Source organism: Hyposmocoma kahamanoa, unplaced genomic scaffold (genome assembly GCF_003589595.1).
Source record: "Hyposmocoma kahamanoa isolate Upper Pololo Valley unplaced genomic scaffold, ASM358959v1 114, whole genome shotgun sequence".
Taxonomy (NCBI): Eukaryota; Metazoa; Arthropoda; class Insecta; order Lepidoptera; family Cosmopterigidae; genus Hyposmocoma; species Hyposmocoma kahamanoa.
In genome coordinates this window covers 536,788-558,361 of record NW_020653383.1, presented here as the reverse complement: position 1 = coordinate 558,361, position 21,574 = coordinate 536,788, and the positions used below count along the sequence as shown (strand labels likewise).

General features: G+C 34.7%; 1 protein-coding gene across 1 annotated transcript; it reads right to left on the bottom strand.

The window, feature by feature from the left end:
- Positions 1 to 1,113: 1,113 nt before the first annotated feature.
- Positions 1,114 to 20,135, bottom strand: LOC113239652 (galactosylgalactosylxylosylprotein 3-beta-glucuronosyltransferase I). Its single transcript, XM_026476718.1, has 5 exons — positions 19,948 to 20,135; positions 18,589 to 18,742; positions 10,004 to 10,135; positions 6,885 to 7,106; positions 1,114 to 2,706 (listed from the first exon to the last, which is right to left on the bottom strand). The coding sequence occupies exons 1-5, from the start codon at positions 20,133 to 20,135 to the stop codon at positions 2,542 to 2,544; spliced, it is 861 nt and encodes a 286-aa protein (XP_026332503.1). The 3' UTR covers positions 1,114 to 2,541.
- Positions 20,136 to 21,574: the final 1,439 nt, after the last annotated feature.

The following is a 21,574-nucleotide window of genomic DNA, read 5'->3' as shown; positions in this document are numbered from 1 at the left end:
ACCTTTTAATTTCCTAATTGAGGTTACATAAATGGCGCGCGAGAGTCACGACAGTGCCGCTGCAACTGCACTTCTAAATATTGTTGGGTTCCTGAACGTCGACAATAGTCTCTACTGGTCTAGGTTGATGAGAATGAAGCCGGACGAATTCGATAAATCGCCTTCCCTCGTACTAATCATAATTATTTTATGTCAATTTGAAAAGTAACGAATGATAAAACCGTTAAGAATTTAAACTAAAATATAATTATACAACGTATAACTATTGTTAGCGAATCGTGACATTAATTTATTTTGTTAGATTACTTTGTTTCATTAAGAATTATGTTTTACAGAAATAATAAATAAAAAAAGGTTTATTTCTTATTTCGTTTCGAGGTTTAGTTCTGTTTGAATTTTTAGTGAAGAAAAGAGAAATAATATAATTTATAAGTCACTGGAGTCTCATTTCTGTCTAATGTGAAGATTCATTACTATGTAGGTAACTGACTACTATGGAAAACAAATCTCCAAAGAGTCAGGACGCGAAAACACAATCCCATTGCGAGTATGCACCACCTCGTATACAGTACCTAGCAAAACCTAGATTGTTTTAGATGTAGAAGAGGAATTCAAGCTAAAATTGACACGCTACCGGAAATCAAGTGTACTACTCTCAAATATATAAGCGTTTTAATATATAAGCGTCAAATTTGACGGCGCTCTTATATTTCCCCGGGTCTGATGGCGACCCCAGGTTTAGAATCTGTCAACTTTCTACCTATATTTTGATGTTTTTTTTATTTAACCTATAACTTAAGTTGCGTACGACTTTTTCTATAATAACTTACATACAAAAAAAATGCTAGTCAAAAATTTCCAATAAATAATAAAATTATTACAATTCTTCATGGCTAGAATTTAAAACTTATTAATTAACGCGAATATTCAAATAAATATTTTCATACAAAGTATTATTTAAATTATATTCGACTAGTTACTGTACAATAAAAATAAATTAAAACAATTATAGATAACAGTGTAAAAGTAAATAAAATTACTTATATAAAAAATAAACAAAATTAGGTTAATAAAGTAAATTCTTAGTTGTAGACTTATAGCGATACAAATACATATTATTATACTTTATGGATCTATCTCTCTACAAGTATAAAGGCTAAGTAAGTCTAAAGTCATTTGTCAAAATAATAGTAAACCATTATTAATACTGAATTTTATGGAATTAGGTGTTATATCACTGGTATTAGAGTAACATTTTTGGGAATTATTTTAAATCGTATTGGCATCCATTTTCTTAGCGGTTGATAGTTCAAATCCACCAATATCGGCCAGGTACAAAGGGACTTCCTTTTAATAGTATAATTCAATTTAAGCGAGGATTAGATGTATATGTTGCGAACGCAACAATTTTTGTAATTTTAACATAATTTCCAAAGCAGTAACAAAACGCTGCTCGTCAAGGGCACATTACGTAGGCCTATTTTGAACCAATCGAGTAACACCACATATGTCTTTTTCATCCCTACCACATTTGTAACGAATTTTGTACGTAACTAAAAAGGTGAAAAGGACCGTTCACTTTTAAAACTGTACCCCTTCAGAAACTATCACTGTATCGATTTAACGGCACTACTCCTGTAACTAACCAGTCACCTATCTAAATATAACACAGTTAACTAAAATCGTCTTTGATTTTACGAGTCGTCGAGCTCTTGATCGTCATCTACTTTGGGTCTGGCGGCTACAGTATACGTATTTCGTTTTTCCTCTAGGATTGAACCACATCTATCATCCGTACAGACCGTATACTAAAGGTGTGAAACATATAGGGTAAATTCAGCATGCTTTAACGTAGGCAGCTCGGTACTATGGCAGCACGGAAAAGAACCATCTGACGAACGTTATAGCGTGTTCTTCACTGTGTTTACAGAATTTAACTTTAATATAACTTTATGTTGACTTAGGGGAAAAATTCAGAGCTGATTTCAAAATCAGCCCTATAACGGAAAAAATAAGACATAGGTATCACTTTGTCCTATACTGCTTACTATTAATAGTGTTAATCATAAAAATAATATTTATTACTGTCTATAATTTATCATTTTCTTCGTCACGGAAACTTTACTACGAAATTAAAATACTTTTGGCCTACAATGAAATTAAACATGCATACAAATAAGACAAAAACCAGGAAGCTTATTTTAATTTAGTATAAAGGAACCACTAAATAGTAAATTTTAAAGTGAAAACATGGCAACACCAAGAAAAAACTCCACAGTAAAATTTTTAAATTCGTTCCTACTTGATCAATAAAACCCACGGGCTTATTTCTTGAGGGCTAATTTTAGCGTTTCGTGAGAACGTACCTCGAATCCTACTGAAAAATTCAGCGGTATCAGCGCAAGTTCAGCGTTGACACTGAACTCTTTTAGCTTAGATCAACATAAGTAGGACTAGATTATCATTAGTGGCAACACCTGGGTTGCAATGGATTGCGTTGATCACATTTTAGAACAAACCAATGGAGCTGCAAATACCGAATCACACTTCAATATGATCGTCGGGTACCGGTGGGTTCTTAAGTTTCTTAGGGTTGATGATCGACGTTTTCTGGGTTCGTGTATGCCAGACATACACTTTAGTGCAGTTCTCCGCTAGGGGCTCCAGTTTGAATTTTGTTGTGAAGTACTTTAAGATCTCGCTTTCCTGAAATTTGGAGAAATGTTCCATTTTAATAACTTTAATGTAATAGGGGTAAGATCCAAGATGATTTAATGCGATCGAGCTCCTTGTGAAAGAGTTCATCCAGGTTAGTACTGCCACCTTACATATTTTTGCCGCCAATCAGTAATGTCAGCATTACTGTATTTCGGTTTTGAAGGATAAGGGTGTGGGTGCTGGTGAAATTACAGGCTCATGGGACTTGTTAACTTATGTCTCAGGGTGATGGACGCAGTGGCAGTGCCCCTCAGATCTTTGCGCTTTATAGCCATCAGGCGCACAACTTGTTCGTCCCGTCGCCACTTAAAATTATTAAAAAAGGGTCCTTTTTTTATAATTAATTACAGGTCTGTCTCCTAGTGTAATAGGGGTAAGATCCTAGAACCTATCTATTCGTGTACCGTTTGATGCTAATAAAAAAAAACAAAGAATTATATTTAATGTTCCAATGTGTCAAACAAGTACAGCATTTACCTGGCCTCTAACTAGGGAATTCCCTGTGCTGTGAATCCCAGAGCAACGGAATTTACTCTGAGGCACTACTCAGAACACTCAGACCAGAACCAATTTAGTACATTTCAGAAATTGGACCCGAGACCTCCTCGTTCAGCGCTCTCAGTATAATCAACCGTTGGGCCACCGGGGTCGTCAAACTTTTATTAATTTGAAATAAAATTAAATGAAAATTTTATTACGGTACAAAAGATATTATACAGAGTGTCATGAATACGTTTGCACCAGGTACTGGCACGCAAATATTAAAATTAGATTGAAGTTACATAATGCTATAATAATTAAAATTAATTTGTGAAAAAGCAATGTCAAACAAAATAATGAAAAAATGCCAATAACGTAATTACAATAAAACTTAAAATAATTAATCAATAATATAGTTTTTAGTTTCATTGAAAAATCAATATTTGAAAACATCAAAAATAGCTCCGAATTTTATTATCACCGGAAGCAAAAATGTGAGTGCACGGGAAAATATTATAATGTGAAATACATAGTGATAATGAAATTACAATTATATAGGTCAACAATGCAATCGCCGATTTCCTTAAAACTCGAATAACTGTGAGCTTGGGGTATTGAAATTAGTACACGAACTACATGATGGGAGGTGGTCATCGTCACCCGTGGACATTTGCAACACCAAATACTTTGTATTGCTAGCCTTTGACAGACCTGTTTACTCGCTTTTTATAGAAACTCCATGCCATAGCGCAAATGAGACTCGTCGTTCCACATTTTGCAAGTTATCGTTATAAGAAATCATGGACGTAGGTCCTTCTTTCTTTTGCTGAGCATTCGACGGTAGAAAGGTGTCGGTGGGATCAGTTCAAACGTTCCTCTAAATAGTAGAACACACACTAAGAGCCAATGTATCTCCGTAGATATATCCGTAGATATATATGTATATCCGTGCTCTAAACGTCTTAAGTTTGAGAATGAAAGTACTTTGTTTATTAATATTTCGCACCCCTCGTGGAAAAATGGCATAAGTGAAGTTACGTCAATAACGTTTATTGCTCCATTAGATAGAGAAAAATAAAACCCACATCCTCTCCAATTCTTATATTTTTTGGTTACATTTTTCTCTCCGATTTTTGTAACTCTATCGACTAGTTACAAGAATTGAAGAGGATGTGGGTTATATTTTTCTGTATCCCATGGAGTAATAAAAATTTTTGACATAACTTCATTTATGCCATTCTTCTATGAGGCGTGCGATTTATTGTTATTTCCGCGCATGTAGTTTCTACTTTTGATTTCTATCAACTATGGTAGAAATACGAGAATGTATGTTAGATGAAAGCTTTACTACAATCAGCAAAGAATCCGCCATGAAAGACGAGATGAGGTGGTTACACTAATAGCAATTCCTAACATCATTTCAAAGTAAAAATTAATTTGCCACAGACGGCGTGTGAAACCACCACCAATCGAGCGAAGACCTGTCATTTTACCTTATGTGACAGGTGTTACAGACAAGATCGGAAGAGTCCTCAGGCGTGCATCTATCAAGACTCATTTCAAACCTCTGAAGTAGCTTTCTCAATTCCTGAGACCTGTGGAATGTAATATCCCCTTATAGGATGCAGGATATTACAAGTTTGACTGTGAGTGCGGTCTCTCTTATATTCGACAAACGAAGCGAAGTATTTTTACCGCATCAAAGAGCATAATATAGCTGATGTCAAACACAGCTGCGTAAATAAGTCTGCAGTCTGCGAGCATGTCATTGATAAACCGACACTCTAAATTAAGTTCGACAAACCTCAGGTCCTTGCAAAAGAAGTCCATTATCTACGCAGGATGCTGTGAGAGGCCATTGAAATTAGAAAAACATCCTAATTTCAACAGGGAAGATGGTTTCTCCGTACCATCTGTTTGGTACCACCAAATTGCCAGGTGCAAACCTATTTGCCCTAATGAAAAATCCCAAAGAGACATAAGACTGCAGTACTCATTAATATGTTCTAATTTAGTTTAATAACCATTATTAATTTGTAATAAAATTTAAATTAATAAAAAATTATATTGTTATAACAAAACAATTTGTATAACATATGTAGCGTAAATGGAATGTTTGTTTGGAAAATTTTAAAAATAAGGTATTTCATTAATGACTTTTGTAACTTAAGTGAAAAATAGAGTAGGTTGCATTAATATTAGATATAACCGGTTGACAACTTTACCATCTCAGTCAGCCGTTATCATGGGATGTGTAAAAGGTCCGAAACATTGATTTGTTTGAAAAAACAAATATATGCGATTTAGATCCGAAAAATTAGTTTCATTTCCTAAAAGTTAATTATAAAAAAATATTACATCGAAAGAGCGATAAAAACACTGTATCCATAAAAACTTGAGTTGCAAAGGATGTTTGATAAATATTTGAACAAACATTGCGGGACAAAGAGAAAGGCAGATAACGTTTAATAACATTAACATATCGCGTTTGACCTTAGGCCTCTATTGCTGTTAACAAGGCAACAATGTTAATTATGTTGAACAATTACCCAACACCATTGATGTGGACAGGCAGCAAATGTGTGTGACTTTACGAATTTCTTTATGTATTTGTTACAGATCTTTGTATCAATAATAATATGAACTTTCAAGTAGTCCGAAGGAAAAACTGTGAGGGTGGAACTAAATTATAAAGTTTCTGCACACACTCGCCGAAATATACACGTTAGAAAACTGACAAATATGCAATTTTGCTGCGGTGATATAAAAATAATAGGAATAATAGAGACGGTTATTTTCAAAACGCATCTATTAAGCGTGAAACACACGGGCGGGTACGGGTCGAGAGCTCCACAGGTCCAATTTCGTCTATATAAATATTTCAAATCAAAAAAGTTTGCAAATAAAAAAATAAATAAAAAATACACGGAATTAGATTCACCGCGCTCCCGACCCAACACGCGCCCGACCTACACCCGCTCTCTGTGTGTTTCACGCTTTATTATCTTAAACTAGAAGTACTGGGATTCTACCCCTATGTTATGGATATACCCAAGATTCGTACGAACCGTTATGTTTTCACACTAATATGGCGTGCGGTATTGGAGCGGAATTACCTGCTTGCAGATTTGTTCCTGAACGCTATAACTTGGGCGTTTTCAAAACGAGAGTGAATAGGCGTTGTATAGGACTGCCTGCTTTATCATCGACCTAATTAGTCATCAGGTGCGATAGGGGTCAAACGCGCATTTATTTCTTCCATAAAATAATATACATAAAACTCTTGATGACAACTTTGTAAATTTAAAGAGAAGCAGGGAATAATATTATATTTCTAATCAAGAGTATATTTCAAAAATAATTCTACAAATTGATGACAAAGAACCCAGAAATATGTAAATTTACGAGATTATGTAAATACCACTATGTGGCTATATAAATACCACTATGACAGCCACAAAAGCAGAGTTTCAGGGGTATAGCTAGTCTTTTCTATTATTTTTTTATTTGCTGCTCAATTAAATAGTGCTATCATAGTCATGACTACGGATAACACCAGATGGAAGATGATGGTGTTGTTGGATGAATTTATTTCCCGTTGGACCAATTTATTTCCCTCAGAGGTACCAAGTCAATGTAGCTTCATTTGTTTTGCAACGTTAGCTGAAATAGTGTATGTAGCTTACCTGAAATCCGGACTGCACTTTCCTCGAAAACTTGGCGTCGGGGTGAAACAAAAACAATGTAGCATTTATAGCAAATCCAGCCATATCAATTGGGAATGGTCTAAATGGCTTCCATACGGCGTTGAAACCGACCACTTTTCCGTCTACGACCAAAGGCATCTCCACCCGCATACCTCCGACTATACCCACTGGCCAAACTCCAACTTCCCGGATCTTTCGCATCTGGAAGTTGATGGATTTTTTGTTAGAAGGACTGTATGGAGAAAGTAGGGGGTATTAAACACGTGCAGGACCCAAAAAGTGGTAGTGTTTTAAACTTCATACAAAAGTCCCAAGAAGACGGGTAATAAAATAAAATATAAATAAAATATCATAGAAAAATTTGCATGAATATCCTGCGCACTTATGATGAATAAAGGTTATAAGCAAATTTCGCATTATGTTGAAACCAGTACAAACAAGTTTACACCCAGAACGTATGTGGAAGAAAGAAATCTTATTCACCGAATCAATGATCATGTTCCTTCTTATTTGTTAATGTGTGAAAGTTATTTTACGCCAATACATGCCACGAGCACTGTGGCTCGAATAATGATGTTTGCTGGTCTCATCCATTTTGTTAGCTTATTGCGACCTACTAGAAAAACCCAATTTCTTATCAATGGTATGGATATTATCCTTATATCGACTCGTGACTTTTCAAACAAGAGACCTTTGACTTGTCACGAAAAAAATAATTATTTCCAATTTTCATGGTGATCTCTCAGGTCTAGCGTTCGATCCCCGGCCGGGTCAACGCAGAAAAATTTTTCTATATTACCTCCGGCCTGGGTGTTTGTGGTACCGTCGTTCTTTCCGATTTCCATATAACAAGTGCTTTACTTACTTACTTTGGGATTGGAGCAATGTATGTGGTGTTTTATTATATTAATAAAACACGTTATATCAAATACATAAATGTTAAAAGGTGAATATTTTTAGGGCAATTGTTAAACAGACAAAAGTGTTCAAAGAATTTTGCCATATAAAACTGACATTTGATTTAACAATAAATACAGCAGTACGTGTAAGGGTTTAGGGTTTAAATCCAAACTAAGTAGTGAAACCGGTGCCTAAATAGAACAAGATTCTAGTATGAGGAAACCTTAGAAATTAACGTATTTAGTAACATAATTGGATGACATTGTTCTTATCATCATAGTGTTAGAATTAGAAAGAACAAAAAACCACAACAGTGTACACAGTGATTCAAATTCATCAAAGAATTGCCGAACAAAATGTGTGCTATGTTATTTGTAAATAAGATTCCATAAAAAGAGATTGTTTTAAAAATCGTGCATCCATTTACAATAACAGACAGTGTTATCAAACAAACGATGACTGGATGTTTACTTTTCTTACCGACTGCAAAAGAAAACTAAAATATGAATCAATACAAAAAAATAACCATCTCACGTGTTTCACTGTGTTGTTACACATGTGTCGGTGTTGTCACTTATAATGTTGGTTTTCAATAACCTTGGTTCAAATTTTACTTATTTAACAGGTACAAGGCTTTTGTTATTATTGAATGGTTCGGTATTATTACAATGTCTTACAAATAGTTTACAATTACATACACATCGTAGCAATAAAAAATGACAACATTAATCATTTTATTTACATTCGGGAACCTTTAATTGAGTACGTGAATTTTTCTGATCAAGCCGTGGTAGCCTAAAGTTTGACGTAATGTGTCTCAAGCAGAGGCCGTAGGTTCCAAATTGAACCTTCCAAATCGCACCTATGAGTTTCTCGGAATTTATATGCGAATTTTACAATGAGCCTTTCGGTGAAGGAAAACATGGTGAAACCTGCACGTCGAAGAAGGTTCACAACCCTTGCAAAACGTGTGAAGCCCCTAACCCACATTGGGTGAAGCCCCTAACCCACACAGCGTGGCAAACAATAACCCGCGCCTGAGAGGAGACCCGTGCCGTGCAGTGTGTCTTGGCACAGGTGTTAATGGGATGATAGTGATGATTTGCTTATGTCTCCAGTAGTGTTACTTCCATTCAATAAACGGAAAATATGATTTTAAAATTTGGTTAGGCTAACTAAATCTTTTAGCTTTTAGAAAAGGTGTTGCTCTGGACCATAACTACAGTTATTGTTTATATAATGTAAAAAACCAACATTAACTATTGTTGTATATTTTCAGGCTCCTTTAAAAACTGCTTTTACTTCATCCATTAAAACATTGTGTGAATTTCTAAAACTCTTAGAAGTGTTTGGTTTAACGATATAAATACCGCATTAAATAATAAACTAATAGTTTGGGAATCTCGTCACAGTCGCCCACAAAGTACGTAACAATAATTTACTTTTCACCTCACTAGCTCGGAAAGGCTTTCTTTCTCTTTAGAAATCTGCGCGCAAAAGCGGAGATGATTATTCGAATTCAAACTTGACGATGGATTGTGGTACACCTAACATTTTCTTTCGATCAAAAAAAACATAATGACCTGTTCAAATACGCGATTTGTCGTATATTACTTATTTATGTAATATAAATCCGTTGGTATACTTTATTTTTATTATTGTTGACATTAAATTGCCAATGATCACTAATTGTGTTTATTAAATGATTTTAATTCTAAATTCTACTGAAATAATTTCAATAATCCCTTAATTACACAAAATAAAAGTACAAGTAAGAATAAAAATTTATGAGGTGTAAATTCAGAACGCATCCGAAGATAATCTTTTTCTTTGAAAAATACTGATGTTTTATAGTTGAACTGTTTTTATTCCATCTACCATTTTCCTAGCTATAGTGAGGTGAAAAGTTGTGTTTCACTCGGCAGCAAAGTTGTATTGCGTCTCGTGCCTTGAAACCCTAGCTACGCTCAGGAATCTATTTTTGAACCACTCGCTTTACTCAAGGTTCAATCTTCGCATCCTTTCGCTTGCTCAGGTTTCAATACAAGCACTCGCGTCAAATAACAACTTTGCAGTCTTGCATAACTACATATATTATGACAACATAACGGAGAATATTGACCATACATGCAAGTTTCGACTTCTGACGTGTTCTACATTGAACAGAAAGGAATTAATACTTTATGAAAAGAACTTACCTCGTCGAAAATTTTCAAGGAATATGTATTATCGTCGTCCATGAAATAAACCACACCCTTTTTGTCCTCAGCTTGTGACAGATGGTGCCTAAGCCAATTCAGAGCTTCGTTCCTTTGCTCCACGCCACTCGCCTGAAAAATCCAGAATTGTATACCTAATTATATTATCATTAAAAATTAGTATTGTTAATCAATGTCTACACCAAAATACAACTCAATATAATGTTATACATTACACAGGAACTACTCCCACATTTATTACCAATTACATCGAAGCACATAATGTAGACTATCATGGTGAGTGTTCCTCACGGTCTCATATAAACGAATACTGAATTTTATCAGAAAAACAAGAAACAATGTGAACTGTGTGACGCTCGCTCAATATTCAAATGAGAATATTATGACTTCGTGTCACAACACAGTGAAATCCATTGTAAAACAAACATATTTGATACATAATTCATGTATACTCTAATCGATGTAAAGTTTATATAATGTTACCCTAAACATTTCTGACAGCAGACATTTGTTGGATCAGCAGTTAACTACAGCGGACCAGACAAATATTTGAATGGAGCTGACGTAACTTGAAGGTAAAGGACACATTCCGCACACTTGAAGAGTTTCCGAGTTAGACCTAAATCAACACTTAATAACCTTGTTTATATATTTTTGGTGCAGTCATAGCTTTTTATAAAATTTTGCCATATTATTATAATTTCCACCAAAAATTTATCTACAACCTTTTGTTAACATTAGCAAAAGTAGGAAGTCACAGTCAGCATGTACAGTTACAGCACACAACTTTGATAAGAGACACGCCTGTCCATAATAGTTGTAATGCTTGCTTGGTCAGAGCTTTAAATCACAAAGATCTGAGGGGCACTGCCACTGCGCCCGTCACCCTAAGAAATAAGTTGACAAGTCCCATGTGCCTGTAATTTCACCAGCGCCCTTACACTTCACAATAATGTTGACATTACTGCTTGGCGGCAGAAATAGGTAAGGTGGCAGTACTTCCCCGGACGCTGTTCCGAAGTACGCTCCGACCAATATCTGCACAACTCCAAAACCTCGAGAGCTTTCAGCTCGAACTTCAAAACCGCTTCGAAGCCCTCGAAAACTGCATAGATGTGGACGATCTAAACAACATGGTGGTGGATACTGTCCGTACGGTTGGGTCCAAGTTTTTCGAAACCCACCGTACCAGAATAAAGAAACTCTTCGACAAAACACTCCAACTCATGGAACATAGAAATGAAATGAGACTACAGAACTCAGAGGATGCAAGTCACTACAGGCGGCTAAATAGGCAAATATCGAAGTCTTTGACTAGCGACATACACCAATTTTATACAGAGCGTATTAAAGAGGCCATTGAGCGGAATAAAGGCTTCAAGGTGTTCGCGAGAGATCTGTCTATTGGGGAAAGCCAACTGACAAAGCTAAAGACTGATGACGGTAGCATCATTTCATCTAAGCCTGAAATCCTGAGGGAGATAGAGAGTTTCTATGCTCCACGAAAGTACCTGTTGAAAGCGAGGTTAAAGACCCCAGAGCCAAGCTTACCCGACATTATACCGAAGATATCCCGGACGTCAGCCTGTATGAGATTAGTGTAGCTCTCAAACAACTCAAGAACAACAAAACGGCAGGCGATGATGGAATCACTACGGAACTTCTGAGAGCGGGCGGCAAGCCGATACTTTAGGTCCTCCAGAAGCTTTTCAATTCTGTCATCGTCGAAGGTCAAACGCCGAAGGCATGGGGCAGAAGCGAGGTCGTTCTGTTCTTCAAAAAGGGTGATAAAACACTCTTGAAGAACTATCGGCCCATCTCGCTTTTGACGACTTCCAACCTCCCGAATAAGCCGGTTTCCGAAAGGGTTTTAGTATCATAGACCACATCCATACGCTGCGGCAGGTTATACAGAAGACCGAGGAGTATAACCGGCCACTTTGCTTAGCGTTTGTGGACTATGAGAAGGCCTTTGATTCGATCGAGACCTGGGCGGTGCTGCAGTCTCTCCAAAGGTGCCAAATAGACTATAGGTATATAGAGGTGTTAAGGTACAAAACGCCACTATGTCAGTCAACTGCAACGAGGCGTCAGACAGGGAGATGTGATATCTCTGAAAACATTCACTGCTGCGTTAAGAGGATTTTTTCAAGCTTCTGGACTGGAAACGACTTGGCGTCAACATCAATGGCGAGTACCTAACACACCTTCGATTTGCCGATGATATAGTTCTTATGGCTGAGACCTTGGGAGACCTGAACACAATGCTCGAAGATCTCAGTAGTGTTTCCCAAAGAGTGGGTCTTAAGATGAACATGGACAAGACGAAGATCATGTCGAATGTCCATGTTGTACCCGCTCCAGTTAAAATTGGGAGCATTACACTCGAAGTTGTTGACCATTACGTATACCTGGGGCAGACAGTCCAGTTAGGTAAGTCCAACTTTGAGAAAGAGCTCTCTCGTTGAATCCAGCTAGGATGGACAGCGTTAGGAAAACTACAAAAAATCTTTGCGTCCAAATTACCTCAATCTCTCAAGATGAAAGTCTTTGACCAGTTTGTGTTGCAAGTGATCACATATGGATCAGAAACGTGGTCCCTCACTATGGGCCTCATAAGGCTCAAGGTCACTCAGCGGGCAATGGAGAGAGCGATGCTCGGTTTCGATTTCCCTACGTGATAGAATCAGAAATGAGGAAATCCGTAGGAGAACTAAGGTAACCGACATAGCTCGAAGAATTGCTCAGCTGAAGTGGCAGTGGGCGGGGCATAGCTAGGAGAACCGATGGCCGTTGGGCCGGAAAGGTTCTTCTATGGCGACCGCGCACCGGACGACGCTCAGTGGGTAAGACCCTCACCAGGTGGACCGACGATTTGGTGGAGGTCGCAGGAAGCCGATGGATGCGGACAGGCCCGATCGTCATGCAGACGTGTTTCTCTGTTGCAATTATAATTAAGTATAACCCCTTGAAATGCATTATATAGAAGATGAAGGATTAGCCCATTTCATTTTATATGTAGTAACCATTTTATATACGACCAATATATAAGTATAATTTTGTTTATCCAAGAAAATAGCATCCAAATATATAAAAATGACGTACTTTAGAATCATTTCAAATAATATTGTAGAAAAAAATTATCAATTACTCAATATACCAGGTATGAGGTGATGATATTATAGATTTTCATTTATGATACTAACAATAGGATTATGTTACGTTTAACAGGAAACGATATTGAATTCATTTTAAATACATATAACTTCATCGTCCTTTACTTAAGGTCTACAATACATAATTCGGTAATCTTGAATCTACGTGCAAATAAAAAATATAGTAGTGTTTTAACACACCTATTAGTCAACATCGTTATCTTATCAGGGATTTAATTAAAAATATCAGAATATTGACGAAAATCTATTTTCATCTACAATATATATTTAGCTGCTATAGCTCGCAGTTGCGACTCGTCCGTACTGCGACATTGGGTTTCAATTATTAATAATTAATTATACCCATTTATTGTATGTAAGAAGGTATATTTAAAATTTAATTCTAATTGAACATTATTGCAATTCTATGGATTTGTTATGTCTGAAATAAATGCTTATTATTAATAAATAAATATGAGATGGAACAGTTTCCATTTCAAGTTTTTAATTCGGAAAGTTTTTCAATTTCGCAAGAAATTTGCCAAAAAGGTACCTCCTAAAGCACAAAAAAATAATATCAAGCGATAGTAGTTTAGTAGTTTAGATAGTTTCTGGAAGTCGCCGCTGTACTTTGTACGCTAGCTATACCGCTGTTTTCGCATGTGCTACACTTTCCGATCTTAACAATAATAATATAATAAATAAATATTAAACAACATCACAGACTCTGATTTCTGATCCCAAAGTAACTAAAGTACGGTACCACAATCATCCAGACCTGAGTTAATATAGAAAAGTTAGTTTTTTTTACATTGATAATAATATATACATAATAATGATATAGAATTATCTAAATATGAATTTATTCTACTACAGAGGAAATTGTGCTTAACATTGTAATCTTTGTGTCAAAATATGCCTTTACGTCGAAGCTGAACTCTGTACGGGTCTTCTACCATTCTACAGTAGTCTATGAGTCCAGTCTGATGACGTCTATTACCCTAAAAATGGCACAATAAAACTATATCAGAATTCTGAACCTTCCAGGGTACGGAATAGAATAGCCTGTAAAATAGTCTCATTTACTACATAGAGGTTCTGACGGTGTATCTTAAGGTGTAACATGACAACTAATGGGTGATTTGGATGTTCTCAAGAATCGTCCAGTGTAGGCATGGCAACCCTTTATGGTATAATGTTACTAAGAGCCGGATTTTACTACACAATAGTTTCATTTACATACTTTATGACATAAAAACCTAAACTAAACCACAGTCTAATATAGTTATCAAAATAATAGTTCAACAAAGACGTTCTATAGAAAGATTCTTTCTATAGAACGTCATCACTATAGTAGAATCGTACGTGAAGCTATTGAAATTAAAACACACAGGAATTTCAACCGAGAAGACGGCCTCAAGCTTTCACCGTCGTGGGATCCAGTTATCAGCAAATGTAAACAACATCATGTATCGCCAGACAAGTCGCCGGATGTCGTGAGTGCTATGTGTCGGTCTAGTGACAACCCTAGTGCACAAATAAATAATGAAGATCAAGTGCGGGTTGTTAGAAAAACTCTAACATCCGCTAAAAGATGCTAACATCCGCCTCTTCTGTCCCTTCGAAAACATGGACGTTGCAATACGGCCGAAACGTCGAGGTATTTAAAATTTGTTTTATACATGATTAAGTCCCGAATTAAAAATCAAATTATATGTGAAAATCGTAAGTTTAAATTAAAAATAAATAAATTGTAATGTACCTAAAGTAAACAACATTTTTTTTGTACAGCTTGAATTTGCGCCCACCTTTTCTAGTTCGCGAAAAATTTACTGAAAAGTAAACAAACGGTAACCTGAAATGCTAAACGTTCTAGCTAAATTCTTATCTAAACCATTTCCGTTTACTATTTTAACTCTATCGTAATCTACTTACTGTACTCCAGATATGTAAAGGGCAAGCACAGTCTAAAAAAGCTGTTGGTATATTTAAAACAGCGACAACAATGCTGCTCTATTTAGATCGACTGCTATTTGTGGTTATTTTTACAAATCGTCGCCTCTTTTTCTCAAACTCGTATCTTAAAGCACAAAGTTACTGAAATGCAAAGAATAGATTGGACATACAAATTTTGCAGGCTGATTTCACATCACATTTCCTTCATATTCACACGCTGGCTTTTCTTTTCACACCTATTCTTAAAGTAATGCAATGTAACCCTTGATAACAAATTTAAAATAAATTAATTATGTAAAGTTTTGTCATCTCAATAATCACTCTTCATAAGATACGAGTTTGAGAAAGTAAGGAATCGAAATGTGGCTCGGTACACCCAATTTACAACATCAGTAAATATCCTTACACTTACTTTTACCCATTTGTCCATACTAAAATAATAATAATATAGTAAAAACATTTATTCCATGGTTATTAATTAGCATTAATTTGGAAACCACGACATAAAAACATTAATGAAAATAAGTATAAAACGGCTAGTTACCGCGTCAATCAAATTTTCCAAAGTAGCTAATATTGAAGCAACAAATTTTTGATCGTACATACTAGTGTTAAGATACATCTGAAACAATATTTTAGCTAGTTTCTATCCCAAGCTGAAAAATCATAAAAGGAGCGTTCAAACTGACTCTGATTCCGCCCGCACGGTAAACGGTTTTCAACCAGTTTTCCGGCGTTTATGGATGTTTTCAAATAGCCGCGGTTAGTCACTCGAATTGCAGCGAAATTTTCAAACCGCTAAGATATTGATTGGTCAAACTCTGGCAAATACCGAAAAGCCTCGGTTCCGAATTCACGTCAGTCTGAACAGACCTTAAAACATTCCCCGAAAAAACGATCATGCAGACACACTCAAAAGCAAAATTTAAAAGATCGCTATAATGAAAGAACAGTCTTACGCGTACTGTGGAAATAATGGTTTACAACTTTAAAACAAAGTCAAACGTAACTAATCTAGAAGATAATTAGGTAGTTAAGGCTCATTATCTACTAAACCGTAGCCGAGAAAAGCTGTGTTTATGCCACCTATAGTATTTCATTGTATTTTGACTAAGTAGCGTCATCATATTCAGCTCTTCCCTGTAGCTAATGGTAAATAATAGGTCTTAGTTACCCCTTTTTTAAGAACACAATCCGTTAAATACGGGTAGGAATATTAAATCGCATACTATAACTTCACCCATTTCTATTACAAGTTGTAATGGAAAAGGCTGGAAACATGTTTTTAATTGAATTATAAAACAAAAGGTCTGCCTTTTGAGTACATGGAAGGGTAATATTTCGAATGCTTGTCGAAGCGTGAAGATCGTAATCTATTGTGCTCACTTAATGGCAAAATGTCAGGTGAGAACGTGTCGATAACGTATAAGGCAAAATGACGATGGTCTTCAAGATCACTGAGTACATTATCGAGTATTCAAAAACAGTGTTAAACTTAAACTAAAAAGTTATTCACTCATAAGAAAATCAAACAATACCAATCAATGAATGGATATAGATTTTAAAGCATTGTCCAAGAAAATTTTACCAGTTGTACAGGTTTCTTCCAATGATAGACGAGGCCTGGAATGTGCCTTGGGAACTGTAATGTAGAATATAGAAGTATGATGAATTGTACTAGAAAACTTGGATACACTGACGAATATATTTATATTACGTTTGCAACAGATGTTTTAAAAAGATAAAGCTTTTCAGTTTTAAGTAATTTTTCCGCCATCCATTACGATTTGAATACTTCCTCAATTACAGTAGAATGGGTAACGAAGCGATAGTACGCGATTGTATTTATCAAAAAATTAGCATATTTTTAGAACGATTTTGCACAAGTCATACTAAAACCCAGTGTTATTATAAAATTTGCTTTAGAGTGACCTACGTACACAGTACCAAGATGTGTTGTACGTGCTCGTCCTAAAGATACAGATATTGATATCCATCACCTGAAATGTTGTGACCTTTGAAAACATCTTCAAAAACAATGGACTAGGGGACGGTTAAAAATAGAACATGAAAAAAATCATCAAAGGCTTGTATTGTAATGAAATATTGTGATCTTTGAAAACATCTTCAAGCAAAATGGACCAGGGGCCGATTAAAAATAGAACATTAAAAAAATCATCAAAGGTTTGTATTGTAATGAAATATTGTGATCTTTGAAAACATCTTCAAGCAAAATGGACTGGGGTCGATTAAAAATAGAATATTAAAAAAATCATGAAAGGTTTGTTTTTGTAATGAAATATTGTGACCTTTGAAAACATCTTCAAGCAAAATGGACCAGGGGACGATTAAAAATAGAACATTAAAAAATCATCAAAGGTTTGTACTGTAATTTGCTTTAAGGAGTCAACTGTAGACAAAAACCACATATTAAGAACAAAATTTTGTTCAACATACAACTAGTGAAACACAGTAATTATTTTTGGTATAATATTCAAGAAACTTTTTGAACACCAGCCAAGAAACAGACAAATGTTTAGGATGAAGTCTAGAACTGAAACGGATACATAGCATCAAAGTTACACAATAAGTATATTTTGCACTATCTTATACTTATTTAAACATGGCGTTCAATTGTGTGGAATTGATAATCATTTTAATAAGCATGGTTTTTATATTTATGTTATGGAGATTACTTAGTATTGTAGCAAGATATTTTGGTTTATGTAATAAAGTAAACCAAAAAACATCAGTAACAAAAAATCCTACTCCGTTTTTTATAAAGAATCGTATGTTTCAAATCAATGGAATTCATACCTGATTTCCTAATCTATAAAGTAAATAAATTCAATGTTATAATGGCATAATCAATATTAATATACATGCTAAATAGTTGTAATAGTTGGGCTGCAACTGCAATTTACAGTAATATAAATACGAAACAAATGATAACTCTAGCACGTCTGCTCTAACCACATTCAATTAGAAGATATTGACATTAAACTGTTTTGAGTCATAAAATTTTAATACTTGAATATATGAATAAGACTCATTTACCTATCTGACAAAGTCTTTATTGTGTTTAACAGTTTATGAATTCACATTTACTCAATTATATTTAAATAAATTATAACTTTTTTATAAAAAAAACTGACCTCAACAGTTTGTGGAATTATAGTAGGGGATGAATATAATTATATATTCATCCCCTAATTTGTCACCCTTAGAGGTGAAATTATACTTCAAATTCGAATGGGACTATGGGACTATTGGAACACAAATTACGGAGTAATTGCATAGCATAAACGAAAAAATTAAACAAAATTGAGAACATCCTCCTTCCTTGAAGTCAGTTAAAAAGAGTGTTCATGGCACAACTAGTTAAAATATTAACATTAGCTATAAAAACAGCATAAAAATAATTTAGCATAGGCAATTAAGATTAATACATACCGTAGAATGCTTCGATTTATGTGTTTTAATAAAAAGGTGTGTGTATTTAAGTGTTGATTCGCGGAGCAAATTTGCTACCAATGGAGTCTTTTCCTCTGAATCTTCAATAACTATCCAGTGAAAGTTTTTCACAAGCAAAAGGGTTTGTGATAACCTGTTGACAATTAAGAAAAATAGTGACTTTTATGTAAGATGTTAAAACAAAACAAATTAAGTTATGTAAATAAATAAACTATTTGTTATTTTGCAATAAATCATTTCTTTAGTTCTTAGCTGGAGGGAGTTGACTTTTATTATAATAAAAGAATTAATTTTTTTGAGTACAAAATACCAGACATTAAATATTCTTCCCAATTGTGGAGCTTTGAAACAAAAACTGATAAACCTCATGAATGGATTTGTCGCATTATGTTCAGATCCAACATAATACAACAAATATGATGAAATAAAATATTTATTTCAGGCAGATTTACCTGCTACTATTCTGAACAGATAAATTATTCATAGAAATGTATAACTACTGTTTTACATTAAAAAAAGAATTTTTTTTTATTTATTCTGTGAAACCAAATAATATTTATAATTTCTTACATTTAGAAATTTGGTTTTCATCAACTAATGACACATAAAAAGTAAAACTGAAGCAACCCTATTGACAAAGACCCGTGAATTTATTTTCCTGACCAATTGTTTTAGCAAGTTCATTGGCAATTCAACTAAATGCATCACTATTAACTACAAACATATCAAGTTAATTTTACAGTATAACATACATGATATATAATATGATGATTTTCGGAGCGAGTGCATTTTAGTACATTTTTTTTCTACTAAGATTGATATGAACACCAAGAATGAGTGACATGTTTAGGAGAATTTTATAACAAAATTACAATATATTGTAGTATTGTTCTGTCTCGTAAAGGACTCCCATAACAGACTAAAGGTTTTGGTAGAAAAATTATACTAAAATGGTTAGGTACACCGTGCATGTCTAAGATGAGTGATAGTTTAAGAGGAATTTTATTTGCCATCTTGACACCAGTGGCAAAAACTTTAGGTGTAGAATGAAAAGCACAATAAAAAATGTGTATTTATCTATAGTTATCAATATAGGAAGAAATGTCAACTATTCGTAGTTTTGAATTTATTAAGCACACAGGTGTCTACACCTCTCGAGAACAGAATTGCTAGTCAGAGTTGAAATATCTCATGCAGTACAAACTTAATTAAGCTTGTCAATTAAAATAATTGACATGCGCGATCTCTGCCAAAGTTGTTAGCCAAACAGCTTTAAGAAATACCCGGTAGATCCGCCAAGGGCAGGTGCATCACGAAGATTTTTAAACAAATTTTTACCTCGTGAGGTCAGCCTTTTGCGCCAACCTTTTGTATGTCGGAGTGATCCCATATATCGTAGGAAGATACGTATTAACTTCTTGAGTAAACTGGCACTGGATGGCAGGCCTGTTGTTGAACAGAAATAGGACAACGAACACCAACATTCCGACCGCAAGATATTGCTTCTTAATGTTAACAAAAGGCATTTTATTGTCACTAAACACTTTATTTTTTTAGTATATGCCGCGTGTTACGTTCTACAACCACTATTGATACATTTTACTGGTGAGACCCGGTACTTTCATACAAATGTAATTTATTTAACTTTCTGCATAAATGCAGCTTTCGTTCGTCGTTCATCGAACTCAAGTGATATGACAGTTGATTTGACAGTTTGGTAGAGCTGGAAGGACTGAGGCTAAATAGTTTTATCGGTAACAGTTATTTTCCACATACGGTAACAAAGACGGGAGCAGTGTTTGAAAAACATTGTCATATAACTAATGTAAAGTAAGTGTAGACTTATGACTACAAGAAATATTATCATCATTAAAAAAATTTAAATGTTTTCTTCTCTATTAGAATAAGTGGATACTACCTATATAAAGTAAAAAATTATTAAAAGGTAATTAGAACAACACTTGCCTGCACTCATACTTATCCTGATACTTTATCATATATCAATAGTCTAATGCAAACGTGGTGTTTTAATATGTATGTACGTTTGGTATGTCATGGTTTATCTTTATACATGTTAGCATTTACTCATAATATATATGTATATTATGACATAATATATTAAAATATAGTTAATAGTCGAGTAAATTGAGCCACGGTCAGGTGTCTTGTGAGTGCAATACATATTTTTAAGCTCCCCAGAAGCTAATTCATAATATAATTGTTGCATTTTATATATTTCATAAACTTTGTATGATATGATATATGATGCTGTATATGTAACTGTAAAGCTTCATGGTATGCTATAAATACTCATAATTACGTTTATTAATTGGTATAAAATAATCACAAGGTTATTTGAGATTACGTATTGGCCGACATAACACTGTTTTATTTTATTTTCTATTGCTTTGAAGAAATTACTCGATGTTTCGGTATAAGCATTTGAAGGTTGCTGCCACAGTACTTACATTTACTTGCATTTGTTGTCGCTACTTTAATCTAATCTAATTACGTTTGAGTTTGTACAAGGTAATTAAACTTTGCATTTTGCATTGCAAACGTTAGCATGTGTTTTAATTTAACTGCATCCGTTTCCGAACGGTTACCGTGCCGGGCTGCCACGTTAAGGTCCCAGGTTCGACTCCCGAAAAATATTTGTATGGAAGAAATATTTATATGGCCAACATTTATTTCTCTCATGAGTTTGGGTGTAATTTGTGGTTGTCAATGGCACCCACGACACAGGGTTTCCCTGCCCTTATTTTGAGTGTGTGTCGTTGTTATATAAAAAAAAAGAAGAAAAATCCGTAATTCGCTCCAAATCAAGTGTCGCTGACATTATACATAATTATATTGATTTAGTTACCCTTAAAAATATTTATACAATTCATTTTACGAGTATCAAAATACTTATCAAAAAAGCATAATAACAACGAATGTTACGACAGTAAAATCGGATCTCAGT